The sequence below is a fragment of the Neoarius graeffei genome, chromosome 2 (genome assembly GCF_027579695.1).
Source record: "Neoarius graeffei isolate fNeoGra1 chromosome 2, fNeoGra1.pri, whole genome shotgun sequence".
Taxonomy (NCBI): domain Eukaryota; kingdom Metazoa; phylum Chordata; class Actinopteri; order Siluriformes; family Ariidae; genus Neoarius; species Neoarius graeffei.
The window spans coordinates 97,860,889-97,884,829 of NC_083570.1; the positions used below are offsets into that span (position 1 = coordinate 97,860,889).

Genomic DNA, 23,941 nt, shown 5'->3' on the forward strand with positions numbered 1-23,941 from the left:
TGATGGAAGTCTTGCTGAAAATAAACACTTTCTTTGCTGCCGTTCCTCAATGCTGGCTGTGGTAAACTACTGGTAGTACATGTCCAAAATGGCGGCCGCGTTTGTCGTGACGTCACGTGAAAAGGGTCCATAGCAGTAGCATGTACACACACTCCAATTTCAGGACTATCACAGTCACATGCATTACTATCTGAGGAATCCAAAGAATCTCCAATAAATCCAAACGAAGAGGCCGTTGCAACCACTTTCGCCTGCCGAGTCTGGCTTTGGTCTATAGCTGTCAAAGGCCTTGGCCTTAAAACCAGTCACCGCTGTGACGTCACTCACTCAGGGCTGGCTGGCTCAGCAGGGCAGCTCGAATGCCAACTTTGCAGTTGATTTTAACTCTCAAAAAAAATATATATATATATTTTATTCCCAATTATGCAGCATACAAGAGTCAAGGATGGAGATACTATCCACTCAAACTTATTTAAAAATAAAGGTTCTGTGTATCTCCTTTAATGTTTTGGAATGGCCAAGTCAAAGTCCTGACCTTTAATCCAATGGAAATGATGTGGAAGGACCAGAAGCGAGCAGTTCATGTGAGGAAACCCACCAACATCCCAGAGCTGAAGCTGTTCTGTACGGAGGAACGGGCTAAAATTCCTCCAAGCCGGTGTGCAGGACTGATCAACAGTTACCGCAAACGTTTATTTGCAGTTATTGCTGCACAAGGGGGTCACACCAGATACTGAAAGCAAAGGTTCACATACTTTTGCCACTCACAGATATGTAATATTGGATCATTTTCCTCAATAAATAAATGACCAAGTAGAATATTTTTGTCTCATTTGTTTAACTGGGTTCTCTTTATCTGTGTGTGTGAAAATCTGATGATGTTTTGGGTCATATTTATGCAGAAATATAGAAAATTCTAAAGGGTTCACAAACTTTCAAGCACCACTGTACGTTGTGTGAATGTCTGTACATTCGTAAATCTTTCATGCTTATAAATTTTGCCTATATGTCTGTAAATGTGTAAACCCTTATGTCTGTACATCTTTCATGTTTATAAATCTTGAATCTTTATCTGAAGACCGTTTTGCAAAGCACTGCATTTAATTCTGTTGTGTTTCTTACACAAAGACAATAAAGCAATCTTGAATAATAAAGTATTTTTCTTTATTGGGAATTTCCCATAACATTCCGGCACAAAACCTGCCTCAAAATATTGGTCGGTATTTGTACTTTTGTATGCCTTTAGCATCTCCAGTGTATTTCGAAGCCCCAAATACTAAATAGTTCAGGATGTCGTAGGGTCACAAATCCGGTAGCTGGTTTGCCATACACTAAGCGGAATAAATATATTTGTGGGCAAATTAAGAAGCAGCCTTTATTTTTGTCACATGTCCACTCAAGCACAGCAAAATTCCTCCTCTGCATTTAACCCACCTGAAGCAGTGAATGTGCGCGCACACACGCACACAGCAGTGGGCAGAATAAATAAATACATTTGTGGGTAAATTATATGGATCTGTGATTCCTGCATGTTTCAGCTTTTGGATGCAACGCGATCTGCTGGTATAATCTAAATTCTTAATTGTTTCAGAGAAATTGCACTGACTGCAGTTGCCTCTATTTTCATTATTATCTGTCGCGGCTATGTTTATTCGTTTGCCTGGCAATATGGCGGACGCTGTGTGATGAACAAAAATGCGCGACATCATTGAAAGGCCCCTATTTGGGGGACGGGACACCCAGTCAACAGTGTGGTGGGATGCAGAGCTACATTTACCGACTCAAAGTTAATTAATATCCTATAACTGCATATCCTGAAGTGTTTTATTCCTTTTACATCACAGCAATTTGCCAATGACTACAAATTTTTATTTATTAACATATGCACACCCCTTCTAATGCACAACATGGGTCAAAAATGACCCTCATTCATTTTCCAGGTTATTTCATGCTGACTGAGTTTTTCTTTGCTCTATCTTTTGAAATCAATTTATTTTATGATTGAATATTCCAAGTATTCTTTAAATTTCTTGTTTTTAATTACCACAAATCATTAATTTCATTTTTTCTTTCCTACTTTATGAACAAAAATACTTTTTATATTACTACACATGGGTCATCCAAGTGTGATTTAAAATTAAATGTCTTAATACTATAATAATAATTTGTTCCAAGTAATTACTTTAGCAGTGAATGGGGCCAGTTATTTATTTATTAACTATGTAGTTAGCTAAGCCAACTACAATAAAATTAGCTAACTAAAGTAGAATATGTCAACAGCTCGGTAGCTAATAGTTATTACTTGTAACTTTCTGACAAGTAATCTACTCACTCTCAAGGGAACCTAAACATCATCAGTTTTTTTCTAAGGTAATGTTAGAACAATTGAAAAACATTACTTGCATGTATGAGATGGGCAAAGGGCGCGGTGCTGAGCTGTGAAATGTCTGACACAAGCACAATTCACAGTTCCCACCAAACGCTGGAGTAAATGCATGCGGGTTGTTTCTGACCCATGCGTGTAAACTTGATGTAGAATTACAAAAGCTGTGCTTGTTCATAACTTAAGAAAGGAAAAATAAAAATGATGATTTGTGCTAAACAAAAACAAGATATTTACTGCATATTTGGAAAAGTAAATGACAAAATGAATTTATTTCAAAAGTCTATCATAGAAACTCTCAGCCATACATGAAATAACCTGGAAAATGAATGCAGGTCGTTTTTGACCCATGCTGTGCATTAGAAGGGTAGTGATACAAAAAGGGTTTTTATTCAAAAAGTAAGAAAGGAAAAAATAAAATAAGGATGTATGATGATCAAAAACAAGTTAATTGAGGAATACCTTGAATACTGAATGATGGAATTAATTTATCGCAAAGATATAGAAGATAAAAACTCAGCCGGGTCACTTTTGACCCATGTTTTGCATCAAAGGGTTAATGAAATGGCATGGTGCAAATTTAATTGCTTTAACGTTGTGGAGCATCTGCAAAACAAATCAATTCCTATTATCAGTTAAATTATAACAACTTTATAATCGATGAAATGTTTTGATAAATTTGGGTACTTTTTGTCTGTCAGTGTGTCGATATAATATAAAGAAAAATCGCACATTGGCCTGAAGATATGAAGTTTATCTTCTCGTGTGGAAAAACTCGCATTTTTCATACGAAATACAATCGAAGATCTGAATGATGCATTTCCTGATATTTCACTCCGATGACGTCACTCCCAGTGTTTTCCCGCTGACTAGACGCGTCTTGTCAACGTGGCGAACTGGTTCAAAATTAAAATTCTTTTGATTAACTTGCATACTTAGTGGCGTGAAGTTTATCTGATGTTGAAAAATATTTCACACATTTGCTTTGCGAACTTGTTACACACACTCGACAGGACTACACACTAGTCCTGGGTAGAACTTTAAACTGCAACTGGTGGTGAGTCTCAGTTCCAGGAGGACTTGAGTATTGGGGAAAGTGGAGTTACCCCTTCATCACCATTGCTCCCAGGCCCGCTTTGACCCGGAGTTGTAGCACCTGCCTGAGGTCCAGCTATGGGTTAAACAGGACATCGCCAATAAGGCGCTGGCAGCAGGGCGCTTTTCAGTGCAGTGTGGCAGATGAACCCAACAGGGTCAATGGTGCACCACCTGATGGCATGCGGAAGAGCCACTCAAATGGCCAACGGATGGCATCACTCAGCAAGTCAGTTGTCACTGTGGGGCAACTTCTGTACCGGTCAGGTCTGTGGCACTGTTGTGCACCACTTGGCATCAGGTCTGGAGGTCCAGAGAGACAACACGATGGGGGCACGACATTGTTTGTCTTACCTTACTGTGCAAGGTGCTTCATTAGGAAAAGATTTCTGTGCATCCTAATGAAGCAGTCATCATCGCTAGTAATGGACAGCCGATGATGACACACACATACCACTCGAAGATAAACTTCATATTTTCACGCCACCGTGTAACATTATATTCTGTGTTAAAGCCGCCACGCAGTGGCGATAAAAGTCGCATTATTCTGCACCAGAATGCTTTCGAGATTCGAAATAAATTGACCGTCGATTTTTCAAAAGCTTCCCGCGGTTGTAATCGGTCCTTATTTGGTCATGCCCATCACTTGAAATTTCCCGCGTTCGCAGCGCCCCCTCTCGGTCAATGGAACAGCTGCGTGACGTCATCCCAGTAACCACTCGGTGCAGTTGCAATGGCGGACACACCAGAAAATAGGAGTGATGCTGAGGAAATTAGCTTTGATTTTACTGATACAGAAGAAGAAAATGGCCCACAAGTAGAGATTTTGACAGCTGAATGTCCTGGTGGTATCCAGCCTTACAGATTTGAACCTGAGCGCTCATCTTCAGAAGAAAATGAGGACAGTTCTGACGACGACGAGAATGAAGAAGACCGGCGACTTGAAGACTTGTTTTGGTTGGTTTCTCTGACTAAATCACTACTTGTGTGTATTTTTAAAGACCATTTTCACCTGAATTAGAATGCTGTGTGATTAATCTATGATTATGTGTAATACTGATAGCTGTAGGGGGTGAAAGTATAGCTAGAAAGATTGAATTCTAGCAACTTGACAGCTTGCGATCTCGCGAAATGCAGTGGGCCTTCTGATACAGTAGACCCCTTGATATTCCAGTTTTCATCATTTTCCTTTTATTGCGGTTGATTTTAACTTGATATTCAGTATGTTATAGGCTGGGAGTATTGAGCTTTGTATTGTATTGTTTAGTAAACGTACAATCGTCAGTAATAAGTGATAATTATTAGTTAAAGGCAGCTCTGTGGCATAAATCTTTCAATTAATCTTCTGTCATCCATTTGCTAAAATTATGTGCCACATATGTTATCAAGACAACACTTCATGTGACAAAGATATGACAAATACATAAATGTATGAAAATCATTTTGTACAATTAATGATTGATACATAGAAACACTTAAAACATGTTTTTAAAAAAATATTTTTTTCTATCAATACTTAGCCATGACCTTGAAATCAGATCCATTGATAACAACAGTCACAAATAGTGTTCAGTGTTCGTTGTTACAGCCAAACACAATACACCGATTAGGCATTTTGTATCACAGAATATTAATACATCATTTCATAGTGTTTTGAGTGTTCAAAACTATCCACAAACTGAATAAATCCACAAAATCCGCAATGTAAACAACTCTGGTAAACGCACGCTATAGAGAAAACATGGCAACAGGCCAGCATCACCCAACGGAGGTTACTGGTATGACGTCACACATAAGTTGACCTAGTTAACGGCTGGCTGCCTAAATTTGGCTGTGCGCGTCAACTTTAAATGCTTGTAGCGGGCGCATCGTGACACTGAGATCGCGGGAAACCGAGGGGCTTGAATAACCCACCAAACCCGACATTTTGACACATGATATAGCCTGATTGCTGAAATTACCGCACGACGCCTTTAACCAACAACTCTTTAAAATCTGTTTCTCACTCAGTGTCCCTCTGAATGAACGTTATCATCTCATCTCATTATCTCTAGCCGCTTTATCCTGTTCTACAGGGTCGCAGGCAAGCTGGAGCCTATCCCAGCTGACTACGGGCGAGAGGCGGGGTACACCCTGGACAAGTCGCCAGGTCATCACAGGGCTGACACATAGACACAGACAACCATTCACACTCACATTCACACCTACGCTCAATTTAGAGTCACCAGTTAACCTAACCTGCATGTCTTTGGACTGTGGGGGAAACCGGAGCACCCGGAGGAAACCCACGCGGACACGGGGAGAACATGCAAACTCCGCACAGAAAGGCCTTCGCCGGCCCCGGGGCTCGAACCCGGACCTTCTTGCTGTGAGGCGACAGCGCTAACCACTACACCACCGTGCCGCCCTGAACGTTACTATATACAGTGGATATTAAAAAAAAAAAAAAAAGACTACGATAAATAATTTCAAAACTTTTCCCACCTTTAATGTGACCTATAACCTGTACAATTCAATCGAAAAACAAACAAATGTTTGGGGGGGAAAAACCAAAAATAAAAAACATACAACAAGCTGGTTGCATAAGTGTGCACACCCTTAAACTAATACTTTGTTGAAGCACCTTTTGATTTAATTACAGCATTCAGTCTTTTTGGGTTCACACCTGCCATCAATTAAAATGACTCTGATTCACCCCAAATAAAGTTCAGCTGGCCTAGTAGGATTTTCCTGACATTTATTCAGTTGCTCCTCCAGCAAAGGCCAGGGTTCGCAGAGAGCCTACAAAGCATCAAAGGGAGCTCATTGTTGAAAGGTATCAGTCAGAAGAAGGGTCCAAAAACATTTCCACAGCATTAGATATACCATGGAGCACAGTGAAGACAGTCATCAAGAAGTGGAGAAAATATGGGACAGCAATGACATTACCGAGAACTGGACGTCCCTCCAAAATTGATGAAAAGACGAGACGAAAGCTGGTCAGGGAGGCTGCCGAGAGGCCACAGCAACACTGAAGGAGCTGCAGGAATTTCTGGCAAGTACTGGTTGTGTCCTACATGTGACAACAATCTGCCGTATTCTCCATATGTCTGGACTATGAGGTAGGGTCAAAGAAAAACATCCAGGCCCGGCTAAATTTTGCAAAAACAATACATCAACTCTCCCAAAAGCATGTGGGAAAATGTATTATGGTCTGATGAAACCAAGGTTGAACTTTTTGGCCACAATTCCAAAAGGTATGTTTGGCGCAAAAACAACACTGCACATCACCAAAAGAACCCCATACCCACGGTGAAGCATGGTGGTGGCAGCATCATGTTTTGGGGTTGTTTTTCTTCAGCTGGATCAGGGGCTTTAGTCAAGGTGGAGGGAATTATGAACAGTTCTAAATACCAGTCAGTTTTGGCCCAAAACCTTCAGGTGTCTGCTAGAAAGCTGAAGATGAAGAGGAATTTCATCTTTCAGCACGATAATGACACCAAAAAAAGTTTTGGAACGGCCCAGCCAGAGCCCAGACCTAAATCCGATTGAAAATCTGTGGGGTGACCTGAAGAGGGCTGTGCACAAGAGACGCCCTCGTGATCTGACCGATTTGGAGCGCTTTTACAAGGAAGAGTGGGCAAATATTGCCAAGTCTAGATGTGGCAGGCTGATAGACTCCGACCCAAAAAGACTGAATGCTGTAATTAAATCAAAAGGTGCTTCAACAAAGTATTACGCTACGTTCACACTGCAAGGCTTAATGCTCAATTCCGATTTTTTTGTGAAATCCAATTTTTTTGTGAGGTCGTTCACATTAACAAATATATGCGACTTGTATGTGATCCTCAGTATGAACGAAAAGCGACCTAAAAGTGTTCCGCATGCGCATTGCAGGATACGACGACGTCACACGCAGTGAGCATGGCCAGTGTTTACGGAAGTAAAACCGCCCGGTTGCGGTATGACCCATCCAATCTAGCTTGAATAGCTGCATCCCCCCAAATGGAAATCAGCTCCCTAACCTCTGCGTCCTTCCATTGAGAAGATTCAGAACCTTCACAGCCCGAAGCGTCCCTCGCATTGATGTCATGCGCAGGGGCGCAGATACGGTTTTTTGAACTGGGGGGGGGGACAAAAAACTGGGAGGGACAAAGCTGCCAGCAAACCAACCCCAACCCCGATATGCCTGTCAAACTTGTTGTGGGTTACCATAGCAACCAAGCTCGAGCTCGCAGCCTGTGCAGTCTGCGCAGCTCAACCAACCGAATATCAGTCTTTGTTTTATGTGAGTTGTTGCAACTATGTATACACTGCTGTGCACCTCAATAAACCGAATGGTAATTAGTCTTTTGATTTTTCCGTGAGGTTTGCCTTATGCAAAGAAAAACAGCATAGACGTTTTTTCCTCCCTATAAGTGGGGGGGACCGAACGAGGTGAATTTAAATCTGGGTGGGACGAGTCCCCCCCTCTATCTGCGCCCGTGATCATGCGCCATGTTGTTGTAACTTTTTTTGAGAGACCCGCCGCCTACTTCAGCGCAGAATAGTGACGTTTGTGGCTTGTTGATGACGTGCAAGTCGGATGAATGCGACCTGGCGGTTCAGACTGAAGCCGCATATGAAAAGAGCGGATAGGAATCGGAATTAGGACCACATATCCAAACGGCCTGGGTCGGATTTGAAAAAATCGGATCTGTGTCGTTCATATTGTCAATAAAAGATCGGATACAGGTCACATATGGGCGAAAAGATCGGATTTGAGTCACTTCAGCCTGCAGTGTGAACGTAGCCTTAGTTTAAGGGTGTGCACACTTACGCAACCAGCTTATTGTACGTTTTTTATTTTTAAATGTTTCTCCCCCCGTTTGTTTTTCAATTGAATTGTACAGGTTATAGGTCACATTAAAGGTGGGAAAAGTTTTGAAATTATTTATTGTGATCTCGTTTTTTTTACATCAGAAAACCCTATCATTTTAACAGGGTGTGTACATTTTTTATATCCACTGTAAACGATAAATTAGTGTACAATATAAACCTATGAAAAGAGTTACAGTTGAACTACTGTCTAGTTTTCTTTAACAAACACTTTCTGATCAAACAGATTTGAGAATGCAGCAGGTGTAAGTGCACTGCTCACCTTGATGAAGATGCGGGTGGGGAGGAAACGGCGCAACAGCTGGTTGGAGACGCTGGGGAAGCGCAGCAGGTTGATGTTGAGCGCAGGCAGGCTCTGATAACCGGCCATCAGAGGGTAGAAATTGTACACCATTTCCTGCTCTGCACCTGGCAAAATCCTCATCCGTACCTACACACACACACACACACACAGCGAGAGAGCTCGATTACATTCTCCCTGTTTTGTTAGTGATGTCAGTCCCAGGAGACGGAGTATAACAGATAAATAGGAAAATTGAGCAATATGAAAATGCCCATCCTGCTACATGACTCCATGAGAATCGGCACTGTTCAGCACATTAATCTTCCCAGTTGAGACCTTGCAAGGTTAACTTTTGCTCCCTACTAAGCTTTTGCTTGTTATACTGTTCTGAGAACCTGTTCAAACCTGAATGCAGTTTTGTGGACGTAAGCAGGAGTAAAAGGTGAAGCTGATGCAACCCTGACCGAAGGTTACTGGTGACTCCCATGTACTATTTATCAAGCTCATGTAAGGTACAGTGTCTTGCAAAAGTATTCATCCCCCTTAGTGTTTGTCCTGTTTTGTCACATTACAAGCTGGAATTAAAACGGATTTTTGGGAGGGTTTGCGCCATTTGATTCATTCCTACAACTTTAAAGGTGAAAACTGTTGTTTTATTGTGAGACAAACAATAATCAAGATGAAAAAACAGAAATCTGGAGTGTGCGTAGGTATTCACCCCTCCAAAATCAATACTTTCTAGAGCCACCTTTTGCTACAATTACAGCTGCAAGTCTCTTGGGGTATGTCTCTATTAGCTTAGCACATCTAGCCACTGGGATTTTTGCCCATTCCTCAAGACAAAACTGCTCCAAGTCCTTCAAGTTAGATGGGTTGCGTTGGTGTACAGCAATCTTCAAGTTATGCCACAGATTCTCAATTGGATTGAGGTCTGGGCTTTGATTAGGCCATTCCAAGACATTTAAATATTTCCTTTTAAACCACTCCAGTGTAGCTTTAGCAGTATGTTTAGAGTCATTGTCCTGCTGGAACGTGAACCTTCATCCCAGTCTCAAACCTCTGGCTGACTCAAACAGGTTTTCCTCCAGAATTGGCCTGTATTTAGCGACCTCCATCTTTTCTTCAGTCCTGACCAGCTTTCCTGTCCCTGCAGATGAAAAGCATCCCCACAGCATGATGCTGCCACCACCATGCTTCATTTCAGGAATGGTGGTGTTCTCAGGGTGTTGGGTTTGCGCCACACATGGCATTTCCCATGTTGGGCAAAAAGATAAATTTTAGTCTCATTTGACCAGAGAATCATCTTCCATGTGTTTGGGCAGTCTGCCACATGCTGTTGGGCAAACTCCAAACGCATTTTCTTCAGCAATGACTTTTTTCTAGCCACTCTTCCATAAAGCCCCGCTCTGTGGAGTGTACGGCTTAAAGCGGTCCTATGGACAGATACTCCAGTCTCCACTGTGGATCTTTGCAGCTCCTTCAGTGTTATCTTTGGGGTCTTTGTTGCATCTCTGATTAATGCCCTCCTTACACGGTCTGAGTTTCAGTTGGTCGGGTTCAATGCCCGAACTGATGATCACATCATCAGTTTTTCTTTGGCTAATCAGACACAAGGTATGCCACCACTCTTGCCAGAGCGGTTGGGGGTTAGGTGCCTTGCTCAAGGGCACTTAAGTCAATCCTGCTAGTCTGGGGAATTGAACCAGCAACCTTTTGGTCCCAAAGCTGTTTCTCTAACCATTAGGCCATGACTTCCCCGAATATCATGTCTGAGTTTTGGTGGGCGGTGTTCTCTTGTCAGGTTTGTGGTGGTGACGTTCTTTCCATTTTACTATAATGGATTTAATGGTGCTCCCTGGGATATTCAAAGTTTGGGATATTTTTTATAACCCAACCCTGATCTATACTTCTCCACAACTTTGTCTCTGACCTGTTTGGAGGCTCCTTGGTTTTCATGTTGCTTGGTTAGTAGTGTTGCAGAGTCAGGGTCCTTCCAGAACAGGTTGATTTTATACAGACATCATGTGACACTTTGATTGCACACAGGTGGATCTTAAATCAACTAATTATATGACTTATGAAGTGAATTGGGTGAATACTTATGCACACTCCAGATTTCTGTTTTTTCATCTTAAAATTGTCACAATAAAAAAAAAAAAAATCCACATTTAAAGTGGTAGGCATGTTGTGTAAATCAAATGGTGTTAACCTTCCAAAAAATCCATTTTAATTCCATCTTGTAATGTGATAAAACAGGACAAACACCAAGGGGGATGAATAGTTTTGCAAGACAAAGCTTGATGTTGTAATGTTGTAAATAAAGTGATTGATTATTAATCCAGGGTGGCACGGTGGTGTAGTGGTTAGCGCTGTCGCCTCACAGCAAGAAGGTCCTGGGTTCGAGCCCCGTGGCCGGCGAGGGCCTTTCTGTGCGGAGTTTGCATGTTCTCCCCGTGTCCGCGTGGGTTTCCTCCGGGTGCTCCGGTTTCCCCCACAGTCCAAAGACATGCAGGTTAGGTTAACTGGTGACTCTAAATTGACCATAGGTGTGAATGTGAGTGTGAATGGTTGTCTGTGTCTATGTGTCAGCCCTGTGATGACCTGGCGACTTGTCCAGGGTGTACCCCGCCTTTCGCCCGTAGTCAGCTGGGATAGGCTCCAGCTTGCCTGTGACCCTGTAGAAGGATAAAGCGGCTAGAGATAATGAGATGAGATGAGATTATTAATCCTCTGCACTACACCTCATAAAGCAAGTCATAGATTTGCACCAGGTCTGGCGCTGAGATACGCTACATGACCAAAAGTATGTGGATACCCAACCATCGTACCAAAGTTGGAAGCACGCAATTGTATAGAATGTCTTTTTGTGCTCAAGATTTAAAGCAATTTCCCTTCACTGGAACCAAGAGGCCCAAACCTGCTCCAGCAGGACAACACTCCCATGCGCAAAGCGAGCTCCATGAAGACATGGTCTGCCAAGTTTGGAGTGGAAGAACTCCAGTATCCTGCACAGAGCCCTGACCTCAACCCTGCTGAACACCTTTGGGACAAACTGGAACACTGACTACACCCCAGACTTCCTCACCTAACATCAGTACTGGACCTCACTAAGGCTACGTTTACATTAGACCGTATCTGTCTCGTTTTCTTCGCGGATGCACTGTCCGTTTACATTAAACCACCTGGAAAAGCCGGGAAACGGGAATCCGCCAGCGTCCACGTATTCAATCTAGATCGTGTCTGGTCCGGTGCTGTGTAAACATTGAGATACGCAAATACGCTGTGCTGAGCTCTAGCTGGCGTCGTCATTGGACAACGTCACTGTGACATCCACCTTCCTGATTCGCTGGCGTTGGTCATGTGACGCGACTGCTAAAAAACGGCGCGGACTTCCGCCTTGTATCACCTTTCATTAAAGAGTATAAAAGTATGAAAATACTGCAAATACTGATGCAAATACTGCCCATTGTGTAGTTATGATTGTCTTTAGGCTTGCCATCCTTCCACTTGCAAGTAGTAAGTGATATGCGCTGGGATCACACACACAGCGGCTCAGTCCCGAATCGTGGCTTGTGCACTTCACTCGCGCGCTGTGTGAGCTGCGCAGGGCCGGAGTGCGCACCCTCCAGAGGGCACTCGCTGTTCAGGGCGGAGTGATTTGGAGCGCAGGATGCCTGCGGAGCCGAGCGTATCCGTGTATTGGTGTTGCTGTGTGCACGGCTAACGGTTTTAGTGTAAACGCGAATCGTTTTAAGAACGTTAATCTGATGATCCGCTGATTCGATGTAATGTAAACGTAGCCTAATGCTCTTAAATTGCTGAAGGAGCGCAAATCCCCACAGCCACGCCCTAAAATCTAGTGGAAAGCCTTCCCAGAAGAGCGGAGATTAAATCTGGAATGGGATGTTCAAAAAGTACATACGACTGAGATGATGAGGTGTCCACAAACTTTCAGCCATAGTGTACAAAGGTTCTTTGTTTTACAAAATATCTGTTAAACGATACAGCACGTTACGGCTTTGAGAAACATTTAACTGTGCAACTGAAAAAACAAACGGCGCTGAGGCAGAACGATACACACTAGAGTGACGGCTAAAATTATCGACACCTTAACGATCCTTTGGCCGTTGCAAAAGTAGAAAAGACTTTCAATGTGTAAATTGCGCATAAATAATTACTCAAACTTCCACAGGGAGTTGATTCCCGATTACTTAGTGTATCAGATCATGTGACACCGTTCCACAATCACTGACACCTTTGTCCACAGTTATTGACATCCAAATGATTAGTTATAAAAAAAAAAAAAAAATCAAACTAAATTAAAAAATTATGGGTATATGGTATTAAGTTAAAAAATAGTTTTTGTTTCAAATTAGTTTTACAAAGACTTCTATTTAGTCCAAAATATCCTTTATATAAATATATGGATGTCGGTGTTTACGTAAATGAGGAAGTAATTCTAATGCTTGTAAACAAATGAACTGATAATGTTGAACCTGTGTCAGAAAATCTTTTTGTTCCACTTCAAGTATTTTTCGTAGATCGCATTTTGTTAATCATTCGTCGTTGTTTGTATTAATTTCTAGTTTTTTTTGTTTACCAATAAATGTCAACAGGCAATTGACATCGTTACCACATGAACATCCAGGTCAAAGGTCGCACGTCCTTCCTCAAACCAAAATATAAACTGTCTACTGATATTGTAATATGTGGTAGATTTTTTTTAATATATATTTTTTTGGGCTTTTTTTCACCTTTATTGGATAGGACAGTGTAGAGACAGGAAATGAGCGGGAGAGAGAGACGGGGAGGGATCGAGAAATCACCTCGGGTCGGAATCGAATAAATCCGGTCCCCGGATTTATGGTATGGCGCCTTATCCACCTGAGCCATGACACCCCATGTGGTAGATATTTACAACAAATTGCAAAAAAAAAAATTCTGAATGGACTAGAAAAATCTGAATATTTCAAGCATGTAGTTTTTTTTTTTGGTATGCTAGGAATTTAATTCTGGTCTAATTCGATTTCCTGCAATCGGATTCCAAATACTCTATAAACATTCCATTCTGTTATGAATCAGAAAACAAAAATCATAAAATCACAGCACTTTTTTTTTTTTTTTTAAAGTACTTGATCTACTTCAACAATGTTACCCAAAGATCGATCCATAACAGTTGTAAATGTCCCTTAATTCCACAGGGTGTCGATAATGACGGATACCGGTGAAAGTGATCACTATTATCGACACCTCACGTGACTCTCAAACGTGCGTTTAGATACAAAATGGCGACTGACAAATGAAAGAGACAAACAAAGTAGGTTTCGACGAGGAGATCATGAAATATCGGAGAATTTGATCAGTAAAAAAATGTCCATGATCTTTCCAACATTCCTCAAATTGCTGATCGTGCTTAAAAAAAAAAAATAAAAAAATTCCATCTCCGGCGGGCTTATGGTCGATTAATTAACCAGTAACAACTGTTGGAACTGAAACTCACCTTTGCAAAATTGTCTTTTATTGGTAAATCTGAAAAGGTGTCGATAATGGTAGCCGCCGCTCTGTTACAGTTTAGCCAGCGTTCTGATCTAGCGTTAATAACTAGCATGTCATTCTGTTTAACACTGAACGAGAATATATATCTTTGAAACGACGCCATTTTCGGTTCTTTCGTTCACTGACCTGTTTGAGTCCGGAGAACATGAAGGCGTCGCTGGGCTCCACGGACAAATCCACGTCCTGTACCAGCCCGGTCCGATTCTCAATGTGGTACCGCACAGGAAGAGACTCGCGCACGCAACCAAATGAGGGCAGGTCTGGACCAACAAACAACATGAAGTGTACACACACACACACACACACACACAGAATGAAGTCTCATCGTGCGACACTGAACTAAAGGTGAAAGAAAATAGGGACCAGTTATATAACGTTTCTTCTACTACTACAAATATTATTTACAGTCAGCCACAGAATTACTGGCAGCCTTGGCAAAGATGAGTAATAAAGGATCAAAAAATAAATAAATAAATAAATAAATAAAACATCTCTGGTGAATTATATTTTTTTGGCAATTATCCTGAGGTGATTATATAATTTCATACATAGTATAATATTTAATTATACAATTTTTTTAAAAGCATACAAGGTATATTATTATTATTCATACAGGACACTTTCAATGGAATAGAAACGTGTTCTATTCCCTTCTAGCGGGTTTCATTCATTTAGTTTGATAGCATGCAATATTGTTCGCATATCGCTTATCCTACATGTATTACGTCACTTTACCCAACGGAGAATGAGCGTTGAATATGGTTTACGATACTGCATGGTGACGTCATGTTGTCTTGACATGTTGGAGACGTAAAACTTCCGCGATAGCGAGCGACTGGGACAATTTGTAAACAAACACGGCCACCAGGTTTGCTTCGTTAAATACGGAAGATTTTGAGAGAATTTTGAAAGAGAAAGATGCGTTGAACACCCGAAAGGGATGTCCATGTGTAATAATCATAATAATAATGACTTTGTTCATTATCATGCCAGTTGAATGGAATACATCAGATATACCACTCAACACCAGCCAATATTATTGAATTATTATACATACAGGACACTTTTCCCATGGAATAAAAACATGTATTCTATTCCCTTCTAGTGGGTTTATTGATGGCATGCAATATTGCAATCGCATCGCTTATCCTCCGTGTATTACGCCGCTCTCCCCAATGGAGAATGAGCGTGCAATATTGTTATAATATTGCACGCTGGCAAGACAACACGATGTCACACATCGGAGCTCACGTGAAAATCAATAACAAAATCATGCACGCAATCATTTCTTTTTCGGCCGGGGGGAAAAAAAAAAAAAAGGACGAGGCTAATCCAGTGCTACTGCTAGGATTAGCTATGCTATAATTAAGCACTAAATAAATAAACTAAAAACTGAAACCAAAGACGCACTGAACACCCAAAAGGCTACCAAAACTTCATTATTCTTCACGCATACAACATTTTCAAGAGAAAAACATACCAACGGACATCGAAAAACTGGAAGCGAGACGTGTCGGAGATGTAAAACTTCTGTGCTTGTGAGTGAGTGACAGTTTGTAAACAAGCGTGACCATGAGGTTTGCTGCGTGAAAAGCAGAAGATTGAGAGAATTTTGGCTGCCAGGTCGCTCTGTTGTGTGTAGCTGTCGATGTTGATTTTAAAAGTAACTCAGTAAATTACACAGGGAAAATAATAACAACAATAATAATAGGCTTGACTGCGCTAGGATTGGCCTGTGCTAGCACTACACCGGCTAGAAGGTAACTGGACTGCCGCGCTAATGCTGCGTTCATGTGCTCTGGGAAGATGATATTTTCCAGTTGGGAAGTGGTATTTACCAGTGTGTTGTGTGCACATGCTTTTGTTGTTGTTGACAAATTCAAGATGGTGGACCAGTTAGCTATCGTTAGCAATAGCGTCTGCTCTGGATAGGTAAAAACAAACCATAACACATTTTTAAAGGAAACGGATTTCTAACGTATTATATTACACTTGTTAATGACGCAACATTGCATAGACACCAAAAACTACCCACTAGTAAAAAAAAACTTTAGTTGCGTACAATGCTTACCATTCAAGTGTCTTGTACCGCTTGCCGCCATGTTGAAAAGGTTAAAGTTCATCTCATCTCGGCAACTCGTGTATCAAAATTTTCTACGAGTTGCCCAGTGGAAAATACCACAAGAGGGGGCGTTCATGTGTGCTTTCCATGTCGGCGTTTGGTATTTACCATAATTCCCATAGCACATGAACGCACCAAGTCGTGGATAAGCTTGTGTTAGCCTTCGAGAATGCAGCTATGAAGAGTGCACATGTATAATAATAATAGTCTTTTTTTCGTAGTATATCAGATATATTCCATTCAGCTACTGGTCTTCGACTCGTTCAAGATCAGTTTAGCTGAATGGAATATATCTGATAGACCACTCAACACCAGCCAATATTATTTAAATATATTCCAGTTAATATCCAGTAATAAGACAACATTTACTATTTCACATATTCACATGAATTAAAATCTGACTTACCAGCATGTACATAAAGAGGAATGGTTTCTACGATGACATGAGGCAGGATCAGACTTGTTTTGATAACTGGTGTCTCAGCGCATGCAGATTTCCTAATAAAAGGATTATATTGTGTCAGTCGTATTTTAGTTGGTTGCCAATGAAGGTGATGGAAATCACGGAAAAGAAAAGAAAAGGAAAAAAAAAAAACACAACAACCCACCCCACCACATGCACACACCGAGGTGGAATTACTGACATGCAAACTGCTAAATTTCTAACCAACTCCATTTCATTTGCCCAACATGGAGCACGACCCCAAATCAGGAAAATTTGGGACGGCAAGGAAAATGCAAATTAAAAGAAAGCACTAATTTCTAAATTTATTTTGACTTGCACTACTGTTCAAAAGTTTGGGGTCACCCAGACAATTTTGTGTTTTGTACTTACCAAAATTTTGTCAATTTTGGTAGTGTACTTTCCAACAATGAAAAACACTTATATATTTTCCAAACGATATTTGATGTGGGGCGGCACGGTGGTGTAGTGGTTAGCACTGTCGCCTCACAGCAAGAGGGTCCGGGTTCGAGCCCCGTGGCCGGCGAGGGCCTTTCTGTGCGGAGTTTGCATGTTCTCCCCGTGTCCGCGTGGGTTTCCTCCGGGTGCTCCGGTTTCCCCCACAGTCCAAAGACATGCAGGTTAGGTTAACTGGTGACTCTAAATTGACCGTAGGTGTGAATGTGAGTGTGAATGGTTGTCTGTGTCTATGTGTCAGCCCTGTGATGACCTGGCGACTTGTCCAGGGTGTACCCCGCCTTTCGCCCGTAGTCAGCTGGGATAGGGTCCAGCTTGCCTGCGGCCCTGTAGAACAGGATAAAGCGGCTAGAGATAAAGAGATGAGATGAGATATTTGACGTCCTACCCGCCTCAGTCTTCTCATCGGACCACTACCTGTGACCCGAGATGACAAGCTACCCTTCTCCAAGTCTAATCCTGTCCTTGTTTCATCCATTCTTTTCTTCTTGATTCATGTTCAATTTAATATCCAGGACTTTTTGAAGTACGAGTCATTCCAAGCGACCAGGTTTTCTGTAACACCATCCACACTCGGACTGACTCATACTGTATCTTGAAGGTTTCTTCTTACATTACTTGTAACTGTACCTAAAGCACCAATGACAATAGGCAGAATCGCAACTTTTTCAACTTCCTGCTTCTGGCATTTGAGGAGTTTGTATTTCAAAATCAGTATAATGCTTAATCTTTTCTTTTTTTAATGACTCGTGTCAAATGAACAGGCTACATCAAGTACGAAACAGACTGACTTTCTCTCGTCCAGGAAAACAAAACGTGGTTTGTTCTATTCCATCTTTCTCTCCGTTTGTATTGAAAAAAATCCCACAGAATCTTTGTGTCTTTGTTTTCTAAGACCTTTGTTTCCTTTTCTACAGCAACTGAGAAGAAGCCCAGTTAGAGGCCCAACCATATGGAACAATTTAAGCCAGACCTGGGCATTTTCCGGCCCGCGGGCCGCATCCGGCCCTTTAGTTCATTCTGACCGGCCCGCGTAAGGTTAATTAGAAATTACAAAATAAAGGTATTTTCTAATTTTACCTCATGCATGGACTGAATGTGCATTGCTTTTATTTTGAAGTTGTGTTCAACAAAAACGCAATGCGCGCGACATGAACATGACATGAAATCCCACGAAACCTAATCCCGCGATAACTACTTCCGTAATTTGTCCAGACCAACCACAAACTCGTACGTCATCCTTCAAACGGTCCAGCCAATCACATAGCGTGACGTCACCAGCAGGCGCCGGAGCCCAAGACGATCTGTAGATCTGATACCTACACCGAATCGACTGATGATCATCTGTCAGCTGTGCTTCGCATCTCCACCTCAGACATTCAACCTGACTCTGATGCACTCGTTAAAGACCAACGGAGACTAGATTTCTCTCACTGAACAAATAAAAAACACCAAATGAGGTGATTAGACTACAAATGTGGGCATCATTATTATAATATGATGTATCTTGCTTGATATTTGGAGTAGAAAGACAATATTGTGACGTCTTTATTGTGTTTTGGGGTGAATGTGACTGAAAAAAAAAAAGGTACAAACGTTCACATTTTGTTAACCATTGTTTTGGGAAATTTGATTGAATAAATGACATTTTTTGTAAGGCAACCTCATTTTTTCCATACTCTTACCAGTCTTAGCAGCTTGTAAAAACAATGTTATTTACTGCTTTATATAAAGAAATACAATTAATATTATGCAGAATTTAGTTCAGCCTTTTGGTCCGGCCCTCCACAAAATTTTCTGTTTCTCATGTGGCCCCATGGAAAAAATAATTGCCCACCCCTGATTTAAGCCAACTACAGCAAACTTGTCTGTTATTACCCAGTTTCAAAAAACTACCTAAAAGACAGATTTCATCGAACACCCAAGCACTACTTCCACCTGATTTGTTTGTTTTCCTTTTTCAGTTATTCGCTTTTCCTTTTATATTTAATAACTTGGTTTCATTTTGAATTTCATTTTATAGATTTCAAGACTCTTACTTGTTCTTCATATGTGTAAGCTTCTGATGTAAAAAGATATTTTATTATATAAATTCTGATTTGTTTCTTTCATTAGTTAATTTTGTTTGCTTATGTATGTATACCTTAATTACAACGACAGCATTCTCATATTTCATTTCATAGATTTCAAGACTTAATTGTTTTCATATATGTGTAAGCTTCCGGTGTATATAGATACTTTATTATAGAATTCTGATTTGTTAATTTTGTTTGCTTATGTACACTACTGTTCAAAAGTTTGGGGTCACTTTGAAATGTCCTTATTTTTGAAAGAAAAGCACTGTTCTTTTCAATGAAGATCACTTTAAACTAATCAGAAATCCACTCTATACATTGCTAATGTGGTAAATGTGACGCCTCACCGAATCCAGGGACACATGTCGGCCGAAACGAATCCGAGATAATCGCAAAAGAAGCATTTTTTTCAAAATTTGTGATTTTCGTTTTTTTCCATCATGTGCAAGTTGAGATCTTGAAGAATGCAATCAGTATTTCAGATAATAGATTGTTTTGTTGGAAAAGCATACCTTTTTTGTTGCAAATTGTCTCGTTTTTGTCAGGACTGTAGCCTGCTGGGGGGTGTGGGTAAATTACCATATGGGTCATTCACATGATGATTTAAGTCTTTTGTTTTTTTTTTTTTTCGCCAATCAGCTGTATGATACGAGCTGAGCTCGTGGCTACTTAAGCTGCATGCAGGCGTGTAATTTCACTATGGAATGAGCAAGCTAAACAGAGCGCAGAGGAGCTGAAACACCGCGAAGCAAACAGACGCACGGTATTTACATCGGAGATAACCATTTCTAGCAAAAAAAAAAAAAAAGCGCGACCAAAAGGAAGTGTTCTAGGATTACATTCCATCGGAGGCATTGGTGTGTACAATAGGGGTGGGCAAAATTATCGATACGGCGATATATCGCGATACTTTGTCTTCCGATTCAATATTGATACTCAAAATTTGAATATCGATATTTTTTCAAATAATAAATCATGTTTCAGACGGGTTGTAAATCCAGTACGACTTCCACACCTCCGCTCCGCAAGGTGTCACTGTGCCGCTACCTCACTGCAAGGCACTCTTCGTCTTCTCTTTTTTTCCCGGTGGTTGCAGTGAGGAAAAAAAAAAAAGCAAGCATGGCTGTTAATGTAAACCTAGAGACGCCACCGAACTTTAAGGCAGATGTTTGGAGGCACTTTGGATTCCAAAGGAAAGGAGAAAAAAAAAAAAAAAAACAACAGTGAGCCGGACAAAGAGTACGCACTTTGCAAAACCTGTTTCGCTCCAATTAGATATTCAGGTAACACAACAAACTTGCGAACTTGCTTAGCACGACACCACCCCGACACATTAGCTCAGCCGGAGCCACCGAAACCCGACCCGAAGCAAACTACACTGGACAGCGCCAAAGTCCTCCCGTCTACTTCAGTGATGTGTGACTTACTGTAACTGTGAACTTAATTTTGTCATTTAAGACCAAAGGCAAGAAGCTGCACTTTATTTTGCATTTTCAATTTTAGTGTGTGAGAGACACTGCATTTTATTTTGAGTATTTACTCAAAGTTCAGAAGAAACATGATTCACTGAGGTTTCAGTTGAGTTTCAGTGTGTGGACACTGACCCACACTGCACTGTGTTTCATAATTGTGCTCAGGGAGACTAAGATGCCCACTGCACTTTTCAATGTGTTCCAGACAGTGTGTTGCTCCTGCAAATATGTTGTAACTTGTGCTTGTATAGTTACAATAAAATGGCATGGATAATTAGAATTACATTGTTTTGACTCAGTTTGTCCCATGAATTATCACTATCATCTGATGTACATACAACTCGGATTTTAAGATGCATAATGGGTTTACATTTTTCAGTGAACTATGTAGAATATCGCAATATATCGCAGTATCGTATCGTGACTCAAGTATCGTGATGCGTATCGTATCGTGAGGTCCTTGGCAATACCCACCCCTAGTGTGCAAGGCGCCGTTTCTCTTTCTGATGGGGCAAGTTTATTAATCTAAGGCTGTGTGGTTATTTTTGCATGTAACAGAGTGTGTTGTGGTTTGGTTACATGAAACTAGCATTGTGTTAGTTGTGTTATCATCGTGCTATCTTTCTAACAGTGTGAGTAATTTTTCAACCACAAAACGTTAAAGTATACTTTAGGACTTATTTTTGTACTTCATAATTGTGTTGGGCATACTTTGCATGGAAGGAAAATTGACGTGGTGATCTTTGTTTACATGAAAGTAGCATCGTGCTAGCTCGTAGGGGGTGGGGCTTTCCTTAATGTCATGCAGATGAGCAGCATTATGTGCCCGCCCTACACCCAGAGTAGCTGAGATGGAAAACTTTGAGGGCGATTTTCTCCCTTTTCTGTTTTAAGAAGTATACACTTTCAAAAGGCCACACATTCTTCAAATATTGTCAGATCTCCACATGGAAGGCATCATTGGAAAGCTTAGAAACTGGACTTTCTGAATCTGTCAATAACTCAAAATGCCCCCGGGCCGACATGTGTCCCTGGATAACGTTATTTGACACAAATGACTATTCTAGCTGCAAATGTGTGGTTTTTGGTGCAATATCTCCATAGGTGTATAGAGGCCCATTTCCAGCAACTCTCACTCCAGTGTTCTAATGGTACAATGTGTTTGCTCATTGCCTCAGAAGGCTAATGGATGATTAGAAAACCCTTGTACAATCATGTTAGCACAGCTGAAAACAGTTGAGCTCTTTAGAGAAGCTATAAAACTGACCTTCCTTTGAGCAGATTGAGCCCATGTTTACATTAGACCGTATCAGCGGATCATCAGATTAACGTTTTTAAAACGATTAGTGTGCACACAGCAACACCAATACACGATTTGCGTGCACACAGCAACACCAATACACGGATACGCTCGGCTCCGCAGGCATCCTGCGCTCCAAATCACTCCACCCTGAACAGCGAGTGCCCTCTGGAGGGTGCGCACTCCGGCCCTGCGCAGCTCACAGAGTGCGAGTGAAGTGCACAAGCTGTGATTCGGGACTGAGCCGCTGTGTGTGTGATCCCAGCGCATATCACTTACCACTTGCAAGTGGAAGGATGGCAAGCCTAAAGACAATCATAACTACACAATGGGCAGTATTTGCATCAGTATTTGCAGTATTTTCATACTTTTATACTCTTTAATGAAAGGTGATACAAGGCGGAAGTCCGCGCCGTTTTTCAGCAGTCGCGTCACATGATCAACGCCAGCGAATCAGGAAGGTGGATGTCACAGTGACGTTGTCCAATGACGACGCCAGCTAGAGCTCAGCACAGCGTATCCGCGTATTCTCAATGTTTACACAGCACCGGAGCTGACACGATCTGGATTGAATACGTGGACGCTGGCGGATTCCCGTTTCCCAGCGTTTCCAGGCGGTTTAATGTAAACGGACAGTGCATCCGCGAAGAACACGAGACAGATACGGTCTAATGTAAACTTGGCCCGAGTTTCTGGAGCATCACATTTGTGGGGTCGATTAAATGCTCAAAATGGCCAGAAAAATGTCTTGACTATATTTTCTATTCATTTTACAACTTATGGTGGGAAATAAAAGTGTGACTTTTCATGGAAAACACAAAATTGTCTGGGTGACCCCAAACTTTTGAACGGTAGTGTAGGTTTCTGGCCTCCCCTGCATTTTTTTTTTAAATTGCTATTATTATACGATTTAATGTCCTTATACGTGCAAATAAACAATAACAATAACTGAAAGCAAATTTCTTGCACAAACAGCAGTGAATAAGAGCAACAATCTTGTCATGACGGCATTTCTTATATTCATTCTGAAGCAACTGTGTACACTCGGAGATATGAGCTACTGTCTCATCATCATCATCACATTCGACATTTGGCTGAGCATTCCTCTTTGTCGATCCTTTTAACCCAGTTGAATCTTAACGTTTGTTCTTGAGCTGATAATATTAATCCCTCGCTTTCCTTCTTCAACACTCCTTTCTTCGGCCATAACCAACTATCTATCTTTTTCATCTCCCACACCTTTGGTCTCAGTGAAGAACACCGAACGTAGTTCCTTTTCTCCAAACTGTGATTTGCGTTTGTCTGCCAACTCCAGCGTTTGAGAATCTGTGGACTGTCCTTCTTGCACTATTTCCTTTAGCACAAGCTCCTCCCCTTCCTTTAAGTAAAATCCTAGAGAAAGCGAGTTTCTCTCAACAACTTCTTCAATGCTCTGCAAATCTCGTCCTCCTTCAGCGATTATTATTATTATTACCTCTTCCAGGAGATGAGGTAGTGTCCTGCTGCCACTGTGCTGGTTCCGTTCTGAACAGGGGGACATCGGAGACTGAAGCACTCACTTGCACACTCGCCCATCTGCAGCACCACTGCAATTACGCAACACACACACAAAACCAGAACATCAAAACCACCAAAACATCAAACAGAACTGAAGTATGACAATGTGACAGAGAGGACCAACCTCCACGACAAACCGTTTACAACAGGAAAATCAACAACAGACTACATTTTGTTCTTTGAAGGAAGATAGACCCAAAACGTCCATCAGAACTGAATTCGCATCATAAATACAAGGAGATACAGTTCTAGTCAGAAGGAAATGGGTTAAGTTGACCTGATTACTAATTTGTTCGCAAAAAAATTGACAACACAATGACCA

The 23,941-nt window shown here is 41.3% G+C and overlaps 1 protein-coding gene across 1 annotated transcript in view; it reads right to left on the reverse strand.

The window, feature by feature from the left end:
* The window catches only part of trappc11 (trafficking protein particle complex subunit 11), a 151,990-nt gene that overhangs the window by 10,382 nt on the left and 117,667 nt on the right, over positions 1 to 23,941 (reverse strand). The window contains exons 26-29 of the mRNA XM_060915249.1: positions 23,537 to 23,648; positions 16,703 to 16,794; positions 14,301 to 14,434; positions 8,598 to 8,765 (exon numbers count right to left, since the gene is read on the reverse strand). Coding sequence (XP_060771232.1) covers positions 8,598 to 8,765; positions 14,301 to 14,434; positions 16,703 to 16,794; positions 23,537 to 23,648 — 506 coding nt within the window. The remainder of the gene's footprint in view (positions 1 to 8,597; positions 8,766 to 14,300; positions 14,435 to 16,702; positions 16,795 to 23,536; positions 23,649 to 23,941) is intronic.